Source organism: Falco cherrug, chromosome 2 (assembly GCF_023634085.1).
Source record: "Falco cherrug isolate bFalChe1 chromosome 2, bFalChe1.pri, whole genome shotgun sequence".
NCBI lineage: Eukaryota > Metazoa > Chordata > Aves > Falconiformes > Falconidae > Falco > Falco cherrug.
Window position 1 is genome coordinate 85,710,195 of NC_073698.1, and position 15,505 is coordinate 85,725,699.

Genomic DNA, 15,505 nt, shown 5'->3' on the forward strand with positions numbered 1-15,505 from the left:
AGCAGGGCTTTTCTGGTGCACAGCTTTTCCTGCTCCTGGTATAACTTCTTCCTTTTATTTTCCATTTCACTGCCCCTAAACTGTGAGGTGGTCATTGGAGCTATAACTAGAGCATTTTGACAAATGAGCCATCATCTGACAAGCAAAAAAGAAGTGACCCATTTCTCATGAGTTAAAGGACTTAAGAACAGCTGCCCACATTTAAGTGGATAGTTTGTAGTTGGTGTTGTACGGAAACAAATATGAACAGGCAGTACATGTACAACCAGTATCTTTCAAAAAAAAATATGAGCAGAAAATATTTCTCATCGTTACCCTTTTTTGTGCAGCTGAATTGTATGAAGGGGTTTTTTTTTCATATTACCAAGCAAAGTTAAATGCATTAGATTGATAGTGTTTACAGTGTTACATATTATGTGTATTAGTGTCTGGTATGACCTCTTAACACTATTTTTTTATTATGGAATAAAACGGATCTAAATTAATTTGCCTTCCAGTGCATGTTTTCTAATTTAAGATTTCCTGACAGAAAGCTAACTGCCCTTTTATGCAAGAAGGTTATGATGAATTATATTCTAGTTTGAAAATTGTTTTAAATGGTAAAAATGATAATTGGTAATTTAGTGCCATTACTGTGCCTTTATCAATTCTCAATAAATTTTCATAATGGAGGCAGAGTAACATATAGCAATAGTAACATTTTATATATTTGCTATCGTTAAATTCCCTCATAAAATTGACCATTCATTCCTTTCCTTCATTCAGCGTGACTTACAGGGAGCCATAAGTTAAATCTGTTTAGGATCCTTTCTGATTTTGATATTGACTTCTGCAGATACCTTATTCACACAGCATGAGTCAGATAATTTGGTTTGAGTTGTGGATAGTGTTATTTTTTTCTGAAGATCAGCCTATGATCAGGTGGGAGCAGTTTCTCATTTTCTATTGCTACACCAAACAGCCTTTACTGAAGTCTTTCAGACAAGTGACCTCTGTTTTTATACTTCTCACAGATTTCGCAGGCCGTCACTACCACTCAGACATCACTAACACAGACAACTGTAATGGAAACTGTAACTATGGTGACCACAAGAGAACAAATCCTGGTTAAGCATGCTAAAGAGGAACTCCCACCACCTCCACCACACAAAAAAAGGCAACTCCTTGTGGATTCGGAAATTAGGAAGAGGTGAGAATCATTAAGAGACAGAAAAAGAATACCCATAGGAGTGTGGATGACAATGCAAAAATATGCTGTTCACTTTTTTGAGGTTAAAATTGTATTTCCATTCTCTATTAAGGTACCCATTGATTGTTAACTCTTTTTACTCAGGATGAGATACGGGTTTCTTTGTGCTTCTAGTGCAACTGTTTTGCAATATAGAATGTTAACCGTTAAATCAATATCATTGTGATATAATTATAGTCAGTAGAAGTCATTATGTATGGCATTGTGGGGGTCCCACTTGACTATAGTCTTGAAACTTGAAGGACAAGAAGCATTCCATTAGTACTCAGCTTTTTTAATTCTTGAAAAAAAAATAATTAATAGTTAGAATAGTGCAGATATTTCCTGTTTTCTAAAGTTCAAGTTGTATTCTTTCTGACTTGTGGGTCAGCAGTAGACATAACAGTTCTGCAGAGGCAGAGTTAATATTTGGTGAAACATGCAGTATCATTTTCAGATTTTTTCCTTTGTAACTCAAGTACAAGTGACAAGGGATTTTAGACTAATACTGAACACTTGTTAAAGTGACAAGAAAAAATTCTGATTAGCTTAAGTAGAATTGACTCAAGCAGTAGCTTTCTAAATGAGATGCTAAGAAGCTAGACTTCAAATGCTCATTGTAATGTTTGTTTTGGAAATGTTTTTGATATTCTAGTAAACATATGAATTCCAAGGTAACAGATTTAAGGACTGAAAGGAATGCAAAACTGCATTCAGTCTCTCATTTCTATAGAAAATATCTTTGCTTAGTTTGATTATATTTTTTTTTTCTTGTAAATAACCTTTAACTTATTAAAAAGAATGAAATATATCAAGAACAGGAGAAATGTGGGGTTTATTTTTAAAATGAAGGAGTATGCAACTGAAAAAACAGGTATTTAGAGGCACCTTTTTATATACGTAGGCACCTGAAGTGGGATTTATCTCACCTTTGAGCATTCTAGAAATAAGGTTTCTAGTTTAGTCTTATTGTTTAAGAATGCTGTGTATGTGACATAAGAAGAATGTTTTTTGTTAAATTGGGTAATTACTCCTCATATAGAAAGTGCTTAGACTAAAAAGTGACTTCGACAGCTAAATTTGAGTGAATTAAATCTAATCTCCTAAATCCTAATTTGGAATCAGGTGTTTTTTTCACATATCCTAGGTTACCATAAAATAATAAGATTTACATTTTGGTAATATATTCCCAAGCATTCAGTATAATGCAGAGTGATGACTATCAGCAGACTTCTTTTATTTTTTCCCCCAAAGAAATATTAGATAGCAATGTTTTTACTTAACAGACGTTATAAGCGATAGTACTGTAGTTACAGTTTCACTATTAATATGCAAAGATCTGAAATAGGATCGAGCTCTTTTTGTTTTATATGCAAGAGTAAACCTGTATTAAGGCATGGTCCCTGCATTTAAAATATTGGAAATAATAGTTTTGAAATTGAAAAAATAAGAATGACACCCCCCCCTGAAATTTTAAACTGTTTCACTAATTGGTATTTTAAACATTTCACTTTTTTTTTTCCATACTGAATGTTTTAAGAATGTTCTTTCTTGACATAAATATAAGGAAGTGAAATGCAAGTCTACTGTTATAAAGGAAAGCATTATCTTAGTTAAAACCAGATTAAGTAGTGATTTTTTAAAGCTATATTTTATGATTCTTCAAGAAAGTTGTTGCTATAGCTGTGCATTACAATAAAATTGGAGACCAAATTGCAGCAGAAGTTCCTTTCTCAGCTACTAAGTATGTAATGTATGTAATGTTAGTCTTTCCTTCTTGCTCGTATTCTTTTGATTTGCTTTAATACTGAAAGTAAAACTGGCAGGGTATAGCAGACTACAGACTTTGAAGTCATCATGCAAGGAAACTACTGAAGGGCAGGAAATAGATGGATTATAGGAATTGTTTATGTTCAGAAATACCTAATTTTATACAAGCTGATAAGTATTTTAGCTGTTATCAGTCTAATGCATTGCAACTAGCAAGGTTATATATAAATTTAGTAGATAAAATGGGATATATTATCAAATTTGACACTATGCTTGCCAGCTATATTATTGGCAGATATGCTACCAAATTTACAGTGTTAATGTTTTTTACTGTTACATACTAGATTTCTAGGGGGTTTAATTTATGTTTTAGGCTATCTATAAAGATATTCATTCATCATATAAATTCTGCCTGACTTTTGGATAAGAGTCAAGAAATGAAGCTTAGATCAATCCGGTGTTCTCAGTTGTTGTCTAGGATTACTTTAGATGACCGAATAAGTTGTGGTTTCTTATATATACTTAAAATCAGAGTCCTTTTCATTGCTGCACAGGTTGATTATTATTTAAGAAAGAAAGCTTAATTCTAGTAGGAAGAAGGGAGTAATTTGTTTAATACACTTTAATATGATCTAACTGGCTGGAATATTGCTTTGTGTACAGGAGTTACTATATTGGTTTGACAGTACACTCATACCATCATATGAGAACTAGTTCATTATGACTGTTCACTGAATACCTGTGAATGGACCTACAGTATAGTAACGTGCAAAGTGATGTTAGAAATGTCCACAGCAGTGCATCAGGATGAACGATGGCTATATTATCTGAAGGCAACTTTCTTCCATTTAGATAATTTTTTTTGCATTTCTAACTGAACAGCCAAAAAAGGCTTATTATGTCCCTTTCCTCTCTAGAAAGTCCAAGTGAGTGTTCCAGAGTGGGAGGACCAGTCAATAAATAGCTTCAGAGAAACACTTTGAGAGGAAACTTCTGGGAAGGAGTTTCAGCTTAGAATAATGGTTATTGTGCCTGCTTTTATTAAAACATAAAAATGCAGTTGTGGAAACTAATACATTTGACACTACGTTGTTGTCTTTCTTTGGCTCAATAAATTTATACTGAACATAAGCATAACAATGGGAGAAGAAAACTCATCTTAAGATTTGGGTGCTCAGCTAAAATGTTGACTGGCATTGGTGACTAGACACCTTTTTCTTCAGTGTCTGGGAGAACCTCATGGTTATATATCCAGACAGTAAGTCAGTTAATTTCTGGATTTGTTGCTGACTGAAAGATCGTTCGGGTCTTTTTCTGTATATTTGGTTGTACCTACACCCAAGGACAAACAAATCCATAGTATTGCGTAGCTTTTGGGTTTCAAAATAAACTGAGAGAATTGGGGTTCTAACCTACCTCTCCTACATCATTCTATATTGTATGTGCATGTGTTTATATTCAAAATTTTCCCTGAGCACTTAATGAATAAGAGATGATGAATCAGTACTGATTAAGTTTTGTTTGATTAAAAAAGCCCAGCAATTATTGAAAGCTTGCTAGAAGCTTCTGAAGGTGCATAAACAGATTGTGTTGGCTGCTTTCTGCAGTCAGGGTACGAGACACTGCATGCGGTTCCCTGGTATTTTGGAAACTGGGGGGGGAAAGCACATTGGGGGTTGGGGCTTTTTGAGGTGGTGAAATGATGTTACCATTTTTTTCCAGCTTCTTTCACCTGTTCTCCAGCTGTAGTCAGTGTTCTTGCTGTAAAAGTATGTCTGCAATAAACACGTCAGGCTCCATTGTCACATGTTTGGAGACATTAGTGCTCCATATTTTTTTTTCTAGTTATCCAGATGTTTTAGAAAGCCTAGAGGATGTCTTAAAGATGCACTGTACCTGCAATATGAATTGCTAGGTCTTAGTTTCAAGGGGGAAGAGTAGTTTGGTTAGTCTGAATATTGCATTAGTGGACTGTATAAGATTATGGTCTTCAGCTACTTAGCTGAGGAGAAACAATGTATGGCTAAAACTGAAGCTCAAGCTTTCTGGAATATTTAATATTTTTCTATTTCCAAATGCTTTAGGATTAGAAGTATGAGAGTCTCTGAAGAAATTGAGAAGCATTTTCACTTGTAGACCTATGGCATACACAGGACTGAATGTCACATTTCCATTGACTCAGTTCACTGTGGTGTAAATACACAGGAAAGAAGCTGTTGATTTTTTTCTTGCCTCCTAAAGCAACTTTTTAGCATAAGTGGTGGAAAACAGAGATAAGAAGCAGATGACTTTTTTTTTTTCTCTCTTTTCCTTCCACTTCCTGCAAAAAAATCTAAAACTACCTCAAAAGTAATGCTTAAAAATTTCAGAATAATTCAGACATGTGCTAAGTTCTGTTACTGGTTGTGGAAAGCTCCTTTTCCAAAAGGAATTAATTTGAAACTGAGAAGGGAAAAATACTTGGAGCTGTATAATAAAGGTCTTGAAGGTATGCATTAGGCATTAGGACTAAAGATAAATGTAACACAGCTGAAGTTTTGGGATGAAAAAATCTGTAAATGGGAGAAAGGGTTGCAAGGTAACATTTTCATTTTCATGTTATTTACATATTATGGGAAAAACAGGTCAGTTCTATAGCATAGAAAAATGTGAAGATTACTCAGTTTGCAGGAAGTTTTTAAATAGCAAACAGGTTAGAGAGACTTAACACTTACTTTAAACATATTTGTAACATTAATGTTCTTGAATAATGTCCAAAGATACCTTTCTGTGTCATTTAGTAAGTAAATTCATATGTGCTTCTTTCAAAAGAAAGTCTGTTTTTCATAACATTATAATAGATATAATGTTAATCCACAGATTTGAAAGAGATGTTGTGCCCCTTGAAGAGAAAGCCATGTTAAAATAGAATAGTTGCTCCATCTAGTGTTTTTTTCATTTAACAAATGTTCACAATGTTTTTAAAAGAGTAGTCTTTATTTCTTTGAAAAATATTATACTAGGAATTCTAATGTGTCATTACTTAGAAAAAATTAGATTGATGTAGGAAAATATATCGAAGAAAAAAAATATAATGGATTATTCCAAGAGTTTTTGATAGCTAATTTTTCAAATATCCCATTACTGTCCAAATAAATCTATTAGAAATAAATGTTGATTGTTTAGCAGTTTTAAAGTAATTCTGTTGAGCTGTTTTACCCTTAATTGATCTTTTTCTCTTGTATTATCTAACATTACTTAGCAAATCAAAAAAGAGTAAAGCCATGTCTTCAATTTTCCTGGTTGTCCTGGATTTCAGTGTTGTATCTGTGTAGCCAGTGCCAGAGGAAAGGAAAAGGTGACTGAGACACAGCAGGATAGTTTTCTGTTGTTTACAGGAGAAATAATTTTTAAGCATTTTAATTTAGGCTATAAGAAGTATGGGTATGTTAAGGTCTGTAAACATGGACACTTTATAACTTCTTAGGGCTCTGTGGTTTTTAACCCTTTACCCTGTTTGTGAGGTGAAAAATGGCCTAGTGACAAATACAATGAGACTATATATTCTTCATATTTAGTCTCCGAAATTACCTCCTGTATTATAGGAGTGGTACCATTTGGCACTCACTGGAAGGCATGATGACTGGATTTAAAACTACTTTGCATCTCTAGCCACTGTGTGTTTGCTGAAGGCAAAAGATGGTAATGAACACACTCTACAACAACCTCTAGATTTTCATTTGCCTTAGCCATGATTTGCTTACATATGAGAAATGAGGTGGATCTGTCAGAATTTCTGCAAAGCATTCCATGTTACAATTCAGGAATTACTGCTCAAGCTGGGGAAAAGTATGGTTTACAGCCATACGTTACCAGTGGTAAGACGGATAGTTGGCTAAATAAGAACTATGAGACTGATAAGATGATGTTAGTGAAGTGTCTGTTAGTGATTTATGCTTCGGATTGATCTAGTATTTTCTTTGACACCTTGGTGTGCACTACAGAAAGGCACTGGTCATAATGGTGATGAGGCTAAATTAAGTAGCGTCACAAATGTAGAGGGAGGTCCAGAATTCAAGCTGTTGAATTAAGAGATAAGAACAAGGCTATTTATCAACTGATGGCTCATCACCTACAAATACAGAGGAGGAAAACAGGCATCAGGCAATTAGTTCATTACAAAGTCTTTCAATGAGCATCATATACTGTGAAGTTGTTCTCTAACATGTCTAGGCAATGAGGAGCTACAAGCTGAGGAAGGCTGCCAGTAAGCTAGGCATCTCAGTCCAGTCATGGAAATGCAGTAATTCAGTAATGTGGCTCTTGGTTCAGAGTTGTATATTCCCTGCCAGCTCAATATGTAGGCAAATGGTCTTATACCCATGCCAAAGATACATAGAGGTGACATGGCTAGTGTAGTTTAATTTGGGGAGGGATGGCAAAAACAAAAGAGCAAAGGAAATTGTGAGGCAATTTTTATCTGTTGAAAGAATGAACCACTGAAACTACTGTCTAGTTGTGGTAGCAGTAACACACTAGCAGTTTCAAGATGAAATACATTTACTTTAGAGCATAGACCATACCCTGTGATGGCCACATGACAGCTGGGTACTTGACAGCTTGTGTTGCTATGTGAACTTTTACAACATTGAAGTAGTTTGTGTAAATATGTGGAAGGTCAGTGCATGCACATTACTTCACTGTCATCATCTTACCATGTCAGTGTGAAAGAAAAAGCAACATTATGAGTTTAAAATTTTCTTTTGCCAGATGACATCTGTAAGAAACGCAATAGCCCTTTATAAGGTATATTGTGTAGATAGAAGATTTATAGTCAGTCAGCCCTTTGATTGCTAATTAAAATAGAATTTATTTTTATTCTGAAATATCAAAATTTAACTTGCTGTTAGTAGCTTCCAGAAATTTTATGAGATGTGGGGCTTAGAGAAGGACTTGGGTGTCATACCCTGCTGGGTATTCAGGTTAGAAATTCCATACACAGAAGAAAAAACCAAAAATGCAACTAAATTGTGTAATGCATCAAGGTGAAGTTTACTGTGTATTTAATACAGAATATGAAGGGAAAGCTAGAACAAGGAATCATTTTTTAGCAAGTACATGTGGTGATAACAGCAAGAGAATTTTCAATGGGAATATGAAATGGGCATATGGCTTAGTATGATCCGGAAAATCGATTTGTGGGGGAGTTCCATGAAAATTTGAATGACATGGATTACAAATGTGAAGATGTTTTTTAAACATGCTCTGGAGTAACAAGAGACTGTATTTGAACTCAGCTGATGTATGCTGGGCTGGAGACAGAGGGCAGTGAGAGCAGTAAAAAGCAGTAACTCTCTTGTGGAATACCAGAACGAAAGACTAAATGGAAAATTAAACCATGAGTGCTGCATAAAGAATAAATCTTCTGCTGCAGATTGAATTTTTAGGTGGGGAGCAAGCTAACATGCATGTTAAATTAAGGTAATTCTTTAGAGTAATTGTCTCAAGTGATTTATTTTTAGTTTTTTTTCACGGATTTATTTTGACAAATTCTACATGCACTCAACTTTATTGGGTCAGAAAGGTAATATAGCATTACTTTTTACAAGTATTGTTGTACTTAGTAGATTTAAAGACTGCATTGATCCTTTGATGTCAATCTAGAGTTAATATAGTTTGTAACTGCAGCTGTGCTTAGAAAGAAAATGTCCAATCATCACAGTGGAATGATTAAGTGCTGTATTCTACCTGTATTTCCTGGTTTTATACAAGCTGAACATAAGAGAGAGTATTTTTCTTCCAAGGTAATTGAAAAAAGTCTTTACATTCAGGATATTTATATTCTGCAAAAAGCTACTTAGAAATGTTTCCTGTCCTTTGCTCCTTTTCTGCCCCATCTTTATAGCCCTTTTTGGGGCAGAAGGCTTTGTTCGTGGACTTAAATTTATCTCCAGCCAAAACTGCAAGTGACAGAGCAATCTGTTATCTGAGATCTGTCATATCATAGAATCATACCATATCATGGAATGGCTTGGGTACAAAGGTACTTTAAAGATCTGTGGCCTGATGAATCTCTGGGCCATAGGATGTGTTCCAGATTATTTTGTTATACTATCAAAACTGTTCCAAATTCTCCCATTCCTCTTCCACCGAGGATGTTGCAGAGCCAACAGCTAAGTACTTTTGTTTAAGAAATTAAGAAATGATCACTAGTAAACATTTCGCTCTGCCAATTTCCATCCTACACCAGGCCAGTATTAGGCTATTCTTCAGAAAGCTGGTCTCACTGGTCCTACTTACCTGCAGCTTGGCAATGCAGTGAACACCAGAAGTAATACAATTTTACCTGCAGCCAAGGGATTTTAGTACTGAGGGACTGGTAAACTAGTCTTTGTTGTTATCAGAAGTCTGATGTTCTGTGGCCATTAAATATAGTTATATGCAGAACAGAGAATAATATAATAATTCAAGAATTACAGTTTATTTAGTGTCACGTAGGATCAGAAATGAAGCTGAAGTAGGAAGCTCTTAACTGGCAGTGAAGTTTAATTTCAGGGATTAGAATCTGGTAGCAGCACAGAGATTCCCTGAACCATCTGGGAATTTTCTTTTGTCTTCTGCCTCTGAACGTGTGATTCTTTATAAAATTAAGACTTCTGCACATTTCATTACTCCACAATCATATTTTTCTTCTTTAATGAGTGTTCAAATAGTATTACTAGGAAATGCTTTATCAAAATGATTCCTAAAAGTCTATGATTTGAATACAGAATACTGAGCTGGGATTGAGGTAGTGTGTAATTCTTCTTTCCTCTGCTTTCATTATTTATCACTCAGACTTTCACACTGTGTTGTTAAAGGGAGTAACAAAGGTCACAGTGGAGAAGGAATATAAGGGAGGCGTAAATACCAGATCAAACATGGAACTCTTTTTTGTATTCAGTTTTCGTTTCTGTATATGTGGATTTCTGTAGCACTTAAATCCTTGCATTGTAGTTCTTGTTTATATGGAGTATATTTTTATAAAAGAATTAATTCCTTCAAAAATGTAATTGTCATTTAAGTTCTTGTTTTTAGTAGATTTTCAATTGTATGTAAATGATACGACCTATATTTACAAAGCAAACTGTAGGACACAGCTAATTATTTTTTCTAGGTCTTTCTGTTCTATTGCTTTCATTTTACAGCTGCAAAAGGAAAATCTGTCACAAACTAGATAGAAATATTAGAACATACAGTGCAATAAAGAAATGCAATCAAGCATACCATGTGGCACAACGATAAAAACATTGTCTTAAGCCTCTTGTTTTAGAAGCTACAGTAGATTCTGAATCATAGTTTGATTTTTCTACACATCAGTAATTTAAACATCTGCTTACAATAACCCTCATTTTGAGCTGCTACCTTTTTAATAGGTAACAAATTCCACTCAGTTTTAAAGGAGTTGATGAAAGGTTCCAGACTGTAATAAAAAGGATTGTACCAGTTAAAAAGTAGATACAGAGAGTTGGGGATCTTAATCTGCAGTTTTAAAAGTTTTAGCTGTAGGGAAATTATAATTTACTGTTGAATAGTAGTTTGCATTCTACATCAAATTTGAGTCAGTCGGAAAAGACTCTTTGCTAATGGTCAGGTTTCCTGCTTGAATATCCTTCATAATATAGCCAGCACAAGCTGGAACAGAAATCTTGCAGGTATGAAGCCTGCATTTGGCCAGCCAGATAGACCTTACATCCTCAGCTGACCCAGCAGGATCTGTGGTACACTCTTCACTGAGACCGACTTGTTTCATGTCTTCCAAAAACATCAGCTTGTAAAATTAGAAGCCTTATAGTGAAAATGGTTGCATCTGTTCAGCTGTCAAATCAGGGTCTTAAAAATGAAAAAGTATTTCTGTTTCCTAATTTTGGAATTAATAGTTTTACGAACTATCCATTGAAATATGGGGGGTGGGGGGTGGGGTGTAAAATTGTCTTCTGCTGAGAGAAATTGCTGCTTATTCACTTGTTTAAACAACCAGTTAAACATATTTAATATCAATCCTGTTTTCAGAAACTGTGTGGCAATGGAATGTCTTATTGTACTTCTCTGTCTCTTAGGTTTGACTCAGATACAACAGAGCTCCATAGCTGGATGACCCGCTCAGAAGCAGTGCTTCAGAGTCCCGAGTTTGCAATATATCGAAAAGAAGGCAATCTCTCAGATCTCAGAGAAAGAGTCAATGTAGGAGAAAGTACTTGTATATATGTCTGTTAGTTTGCATTAGCTTGTCAATGTGCTTTCAAAGTCCATGTTTAAATGAGTTGAAAAGTATTCTGACAAGTATTGATTGTCCCTATGTCCAAGAGAAATTTGGAAGTGCTCACTCTCTCTGTGACTTTTAGATTTTGGCACCAAAATTGCTACACAGGCTGTCTGAATTCAGAGATCTTTTTTTATTCATGCATACTCATATTTAATTAAGGTATTCTAGATTTATGAAAGTCTTTGGATAAAGTTAAATCAAAGCCTATATATTACTTCTTAAATATGCATCATCATTCCACACCAACAGCTTAAATTGACATTATACATGCATAAATGGATGTGAAAAGTGTCATCTTTTAGTGTATGCTAAAGGAAATCTGTATCTAAATATTTTTACAGCACTGTAAATTATACATAAAAATCATCAGTTTCCACTTTTTTTTTTTTGGTGTGGTTTTTTTTTTGTTTTGTTTTGGGTTTTTTTTGTTGTTGTTTTGGTTTTTGTTACTCTGTTGTAGTACCATGTCTCAACCAAAATGATTCTTTTCTAATTTTGGCACAATGAATCATTCTGCACTGCTTAAGCAGTAACTGTGTTTGTGTATATGTTTTACAAACTCTGATTTTAGCCCTTGACACCTAAAGTATTCTAAATTTTCTTCATATTTAGTTTTTGTAGATACATGCAAAAATGCCTGTCCTTTCTGAGTAAGAGAAAGGGGAGTTCTTTTTATAATTATTTCTTTTAGTTTATCATGGAACTTCATTAAGATATATGGTGATACATACTCATAGAACACAAACAGGTGGAACAAAGTTATTGCATTGAAGTTCTGCTGCTGTTTTTTCTCCCTGTCTGTTTGTCCATCATAAATCAGCTATGATAAGACTGAGGAACACTTAATTTTGTGACTGTAAATGCACATTTTAAAATGTCGCATTAAATCACACTTTTTTTTTCAATAATTTTAATTATTAGTGTTGTCATAATATTACTGCTATTAAGTATCCATTAGAATGTAATATCCTAAATTTAGTTCCTGGCACCTCTTCATGTTATGTGAAATATACTTAAGTATATATACAAAAATGTATGCAAAATGGATCAAATATATGGAGAAGAACTGATAAATTTAAATGCTTCCATAATGAGCTAATGGGATTCATCTAGTACATAAATAGTTGTACAGTTAAGTTTTTGAATGCTTCAATATTCATGGCAGGTGAAATTAAAAAAGAAATAAAGGGGAGAAAAAAATGCTCGTCTCCCCTTCATGTATTCCCATTTTGAGGAACACAACAATTTCAGGGATGGCAATTCAGCTCATCTTGACCTACACATTACACTGGATACCTGCACTGTCAGATTTCCCTAACCAATATGATGTTCCACCTTATTTTGTCAATTTCAAAGACTTTTTTTAAAGGATACAGGGGCCATGGTTCACTTTCCTTCTTTCCTTTCTTTGCTTCTGAGGACATGATCACTACAAGTAAAGGGGAGAAGGTAGGTGAACCACAGACCCTCCTTTGGGCCCAGCTGGAGTTCCCAGTATATCTTGTCTTGCCTTTGCTGATGCTGAGGAAAGAACGTTGGGGCTGGGATGCCACTACCTACCACATTTATTCAGGTTTAATTTAAGTTGGTGGAAACATATAATAATATGGGAGAAAGAGCAAGTGAGGGAAAAGAGGTGTGGAATTTGACCAGCACATGGGCATTTAAAGTTTGAATTCTAGACACTGCAGATAGTGAGAGATATTTCAGGTGTTTCTTTGACCTCCTTGAAAATTGAGTAACTGGATGGTTAAGAAAACAATTTCCAGGTTCTTTACTGAAAAGTAGTGCAGGAAAAGGATCTGCATTGTAGTAAGAGGGGTCTGAGACAAACCAGTAAACTCTGAATAGATATAAGAGCAATGAACATGTATGCTTCATTAACATTGAAACTATTCTTAAAGACCAAGACTAGTTTTGATTTCATAGAGTATCACTCCTTTTAAAATGAATATTTTATGGAGAAAATCAAGTTATGTGTAGACGTTTCTAGATGTTTTAAGGCAGAAAACATTCTGATTACATCTATTAATTTGAATGAACTCTGAAAGATGGCACTTGACAAGTACTGCATGGATTCTGTGTTGACCAGTTTTCAGTTAATGGAAGTCTCTGTACATGCATTTCAAAAAAGCAAAAAACCCTCAAGTTCTTAGAATGCCAGGTTTTAAAGCTTGTCCTGGCCTCACTTTTACTGGTCTGTTCTCTGTTTGTCCATAAAACTAGTAGCCAAAGAAGGAAGTACTGTCCAGTTCATTGATTTGAGAAGTTTCATTGTTGCTTAACACTTCTTGCTTCTAATTCCTTCAATACGAGCCTCAGAAAAATGGAAAATAAAATAGTGTGGGGTTTAATATATTATAAGTTCTAGTAAAGTAATAGGAGATCTTTAAAAAAAAAAGTGCCAAAAAGGAAAACATACGTTGGTGATAACTGAAAATAATTGTATTGTAATGACGTATGTAGTCATAACCAAGTATTGTTCTTATACGGAAGTCCCATCTTGCCCTTACAGGCAACCACTTAGTTTTCTCCCTTGAAGACAATCTATGTATTGGTGTAGCACAGAACACCTGTGCTTGGCTGATGTCAGACCTACCATTTATTTTCAACCACAGTAGGTGCTGAGTCCTAGGGCCTTTTCTTAATGACTTTTTTTTTTTCCTGCTGTTCTTTTGAGGACAGTTTACTAGCTGAATGCTGTTGGGTTCTTTTTCTTTGCTGTGGCAGCTTGCTTCTACTCATAATTTTTCTTGGATTGGGTGTCACTTCCATATGATATGGTGGAGGTGCATCTGCTATATGATGAAGGGATGCAGACTTCAGAAACGACAGCCACATGGAAAGTTCTTTTGCCATTATTGAGGATTCATCAAGTGCAAAAGCCTGCTCCCATCCCAGCTCAGGGGAGGCCTGGGGGAGATGTAGCCAAAAGCAGCCTGTATTAAATGTGTTTGCTAAGCCAGCTGCTCTTTAGATACTGGCAGAAATTTAGCCTTTGGAAGATGTATTACGCAGACTGAATATATTAGACATGAAAAAAATGTCCATTCCTATGTCTGGGGAGAACCAAAAAATATTTATATCCCTTCTCTGCTATGAAAGAAGCATATTTTCCCTACCTGGCCAGACCAACTGGATGCCGTAACTATAGGAGTTTCATTGTGGAACAATCAAGATACTCCTAAATAATGCAGACATCCAAACATTAATGCCATAAACGTTGTTACTCTGCAATACACTGTTAACATTTTCCAGTTAGTATGTATATATTGCTAAAAAAACAACTAACAATGACTCGGACATTCTTTCTTTTTCTTAAGCCATAATGAGCTTTCAATATTGCAAGTTCAAATAGATGAAGGTTCAGGTTCAAAAAATTAAAACTTGCTAAATATAAAATCCTGCTTAAAAATAAGTCAGATTTTAGAGCATACATCAATCAACTGGGAAGAAAACTCCTTGAAGGCAGTTTTGGTTAGCCAAGAAGAAGCACCAAGAAATTCAGAATCAAAGGTAAACAAATAAGGAACAGATGTAAGGGAAAATGTCAGATATCCTAGACAATTAAATTTGTTCTCTTGGCATTCTCAAGAGCTCCATTCTTATTTGTTCGTTTTGGTTTAGTGACCTTTTTCAGATGTGCTTTGTTGGGCCTGGATATTTGAAAGCTGAATCACTGTCAGAGCCAGCAATGATAATGTTGCCCTCTCCTGCCCTTGAAGGTCCTTGGTCAGAGGCACAGGAGGTCGGGGCGTACGGCGACTGTGCAGCCTTCCATAGAGCCCTCAAAGTAGCATGTTGGATTGAATTCCGCAGCCCACCAGCGTTTTCTAGGTTATGAAGTCACTAGCTGCCAGCTAAAATCTCAGGGTCAAATAAAAGGTTTAGCATTGTGAAAATAGCCTCTTCACCTTCATTTGACATTTTAGCTAAGGAGGAATTTTTAGTGTTATTCAATCAGTTAAAACTAAGCTATTATATATTTGCATTACTAGTTATAAAATAGTCCAAAAGAGAATTAATCTCTGATTGGATGAAAGCCTGTAAAGGTAACTTTTTTTTTTCTCATATAGGTGTATTTTTTTCTTTTACAGAAATTAAAAAGAGTAAAAAAGGGGAAGGTTATATATTTGGAAATATTTTGAAATTACTTTGCCGCAACCATAAACTTTTCGTCAAAAAACCCCTGTTGATTACAATGTACACAATCTAAGAGTTTC

The 15,505-nt window shown here is 34.9% G+C and overlaps 1 protein-coding gene across 11 annotated transcripts in view; it reads left to right on the forward strand.

Annotated features, from left to right (window-relative positions):
- DMD (dystrophin) overlaps positions 1-15,505 on the forward strand; it is a 1,162,157-nt gene that overhangs the window by 409,616 nt on the left and 737,036 nt on the right. For all 11 annotated transcript variants that reach the window (XM_055701082.1, XM_055701084.1, XM_055701085.1 and 8 more), the window contains 2 exons: positions 1,014-1,189; positions 11,077-11,200. In XM_055701082.1, coding sequence (XP_055557057.1) covers positions 1,014-1,189; positions 11,077-11,200 — 300 coding nt within the window. The remainder of the gene's footprint in view (positions 1-1,013; positions 1,190-11,076; positions 11,201-15,505) is intronic.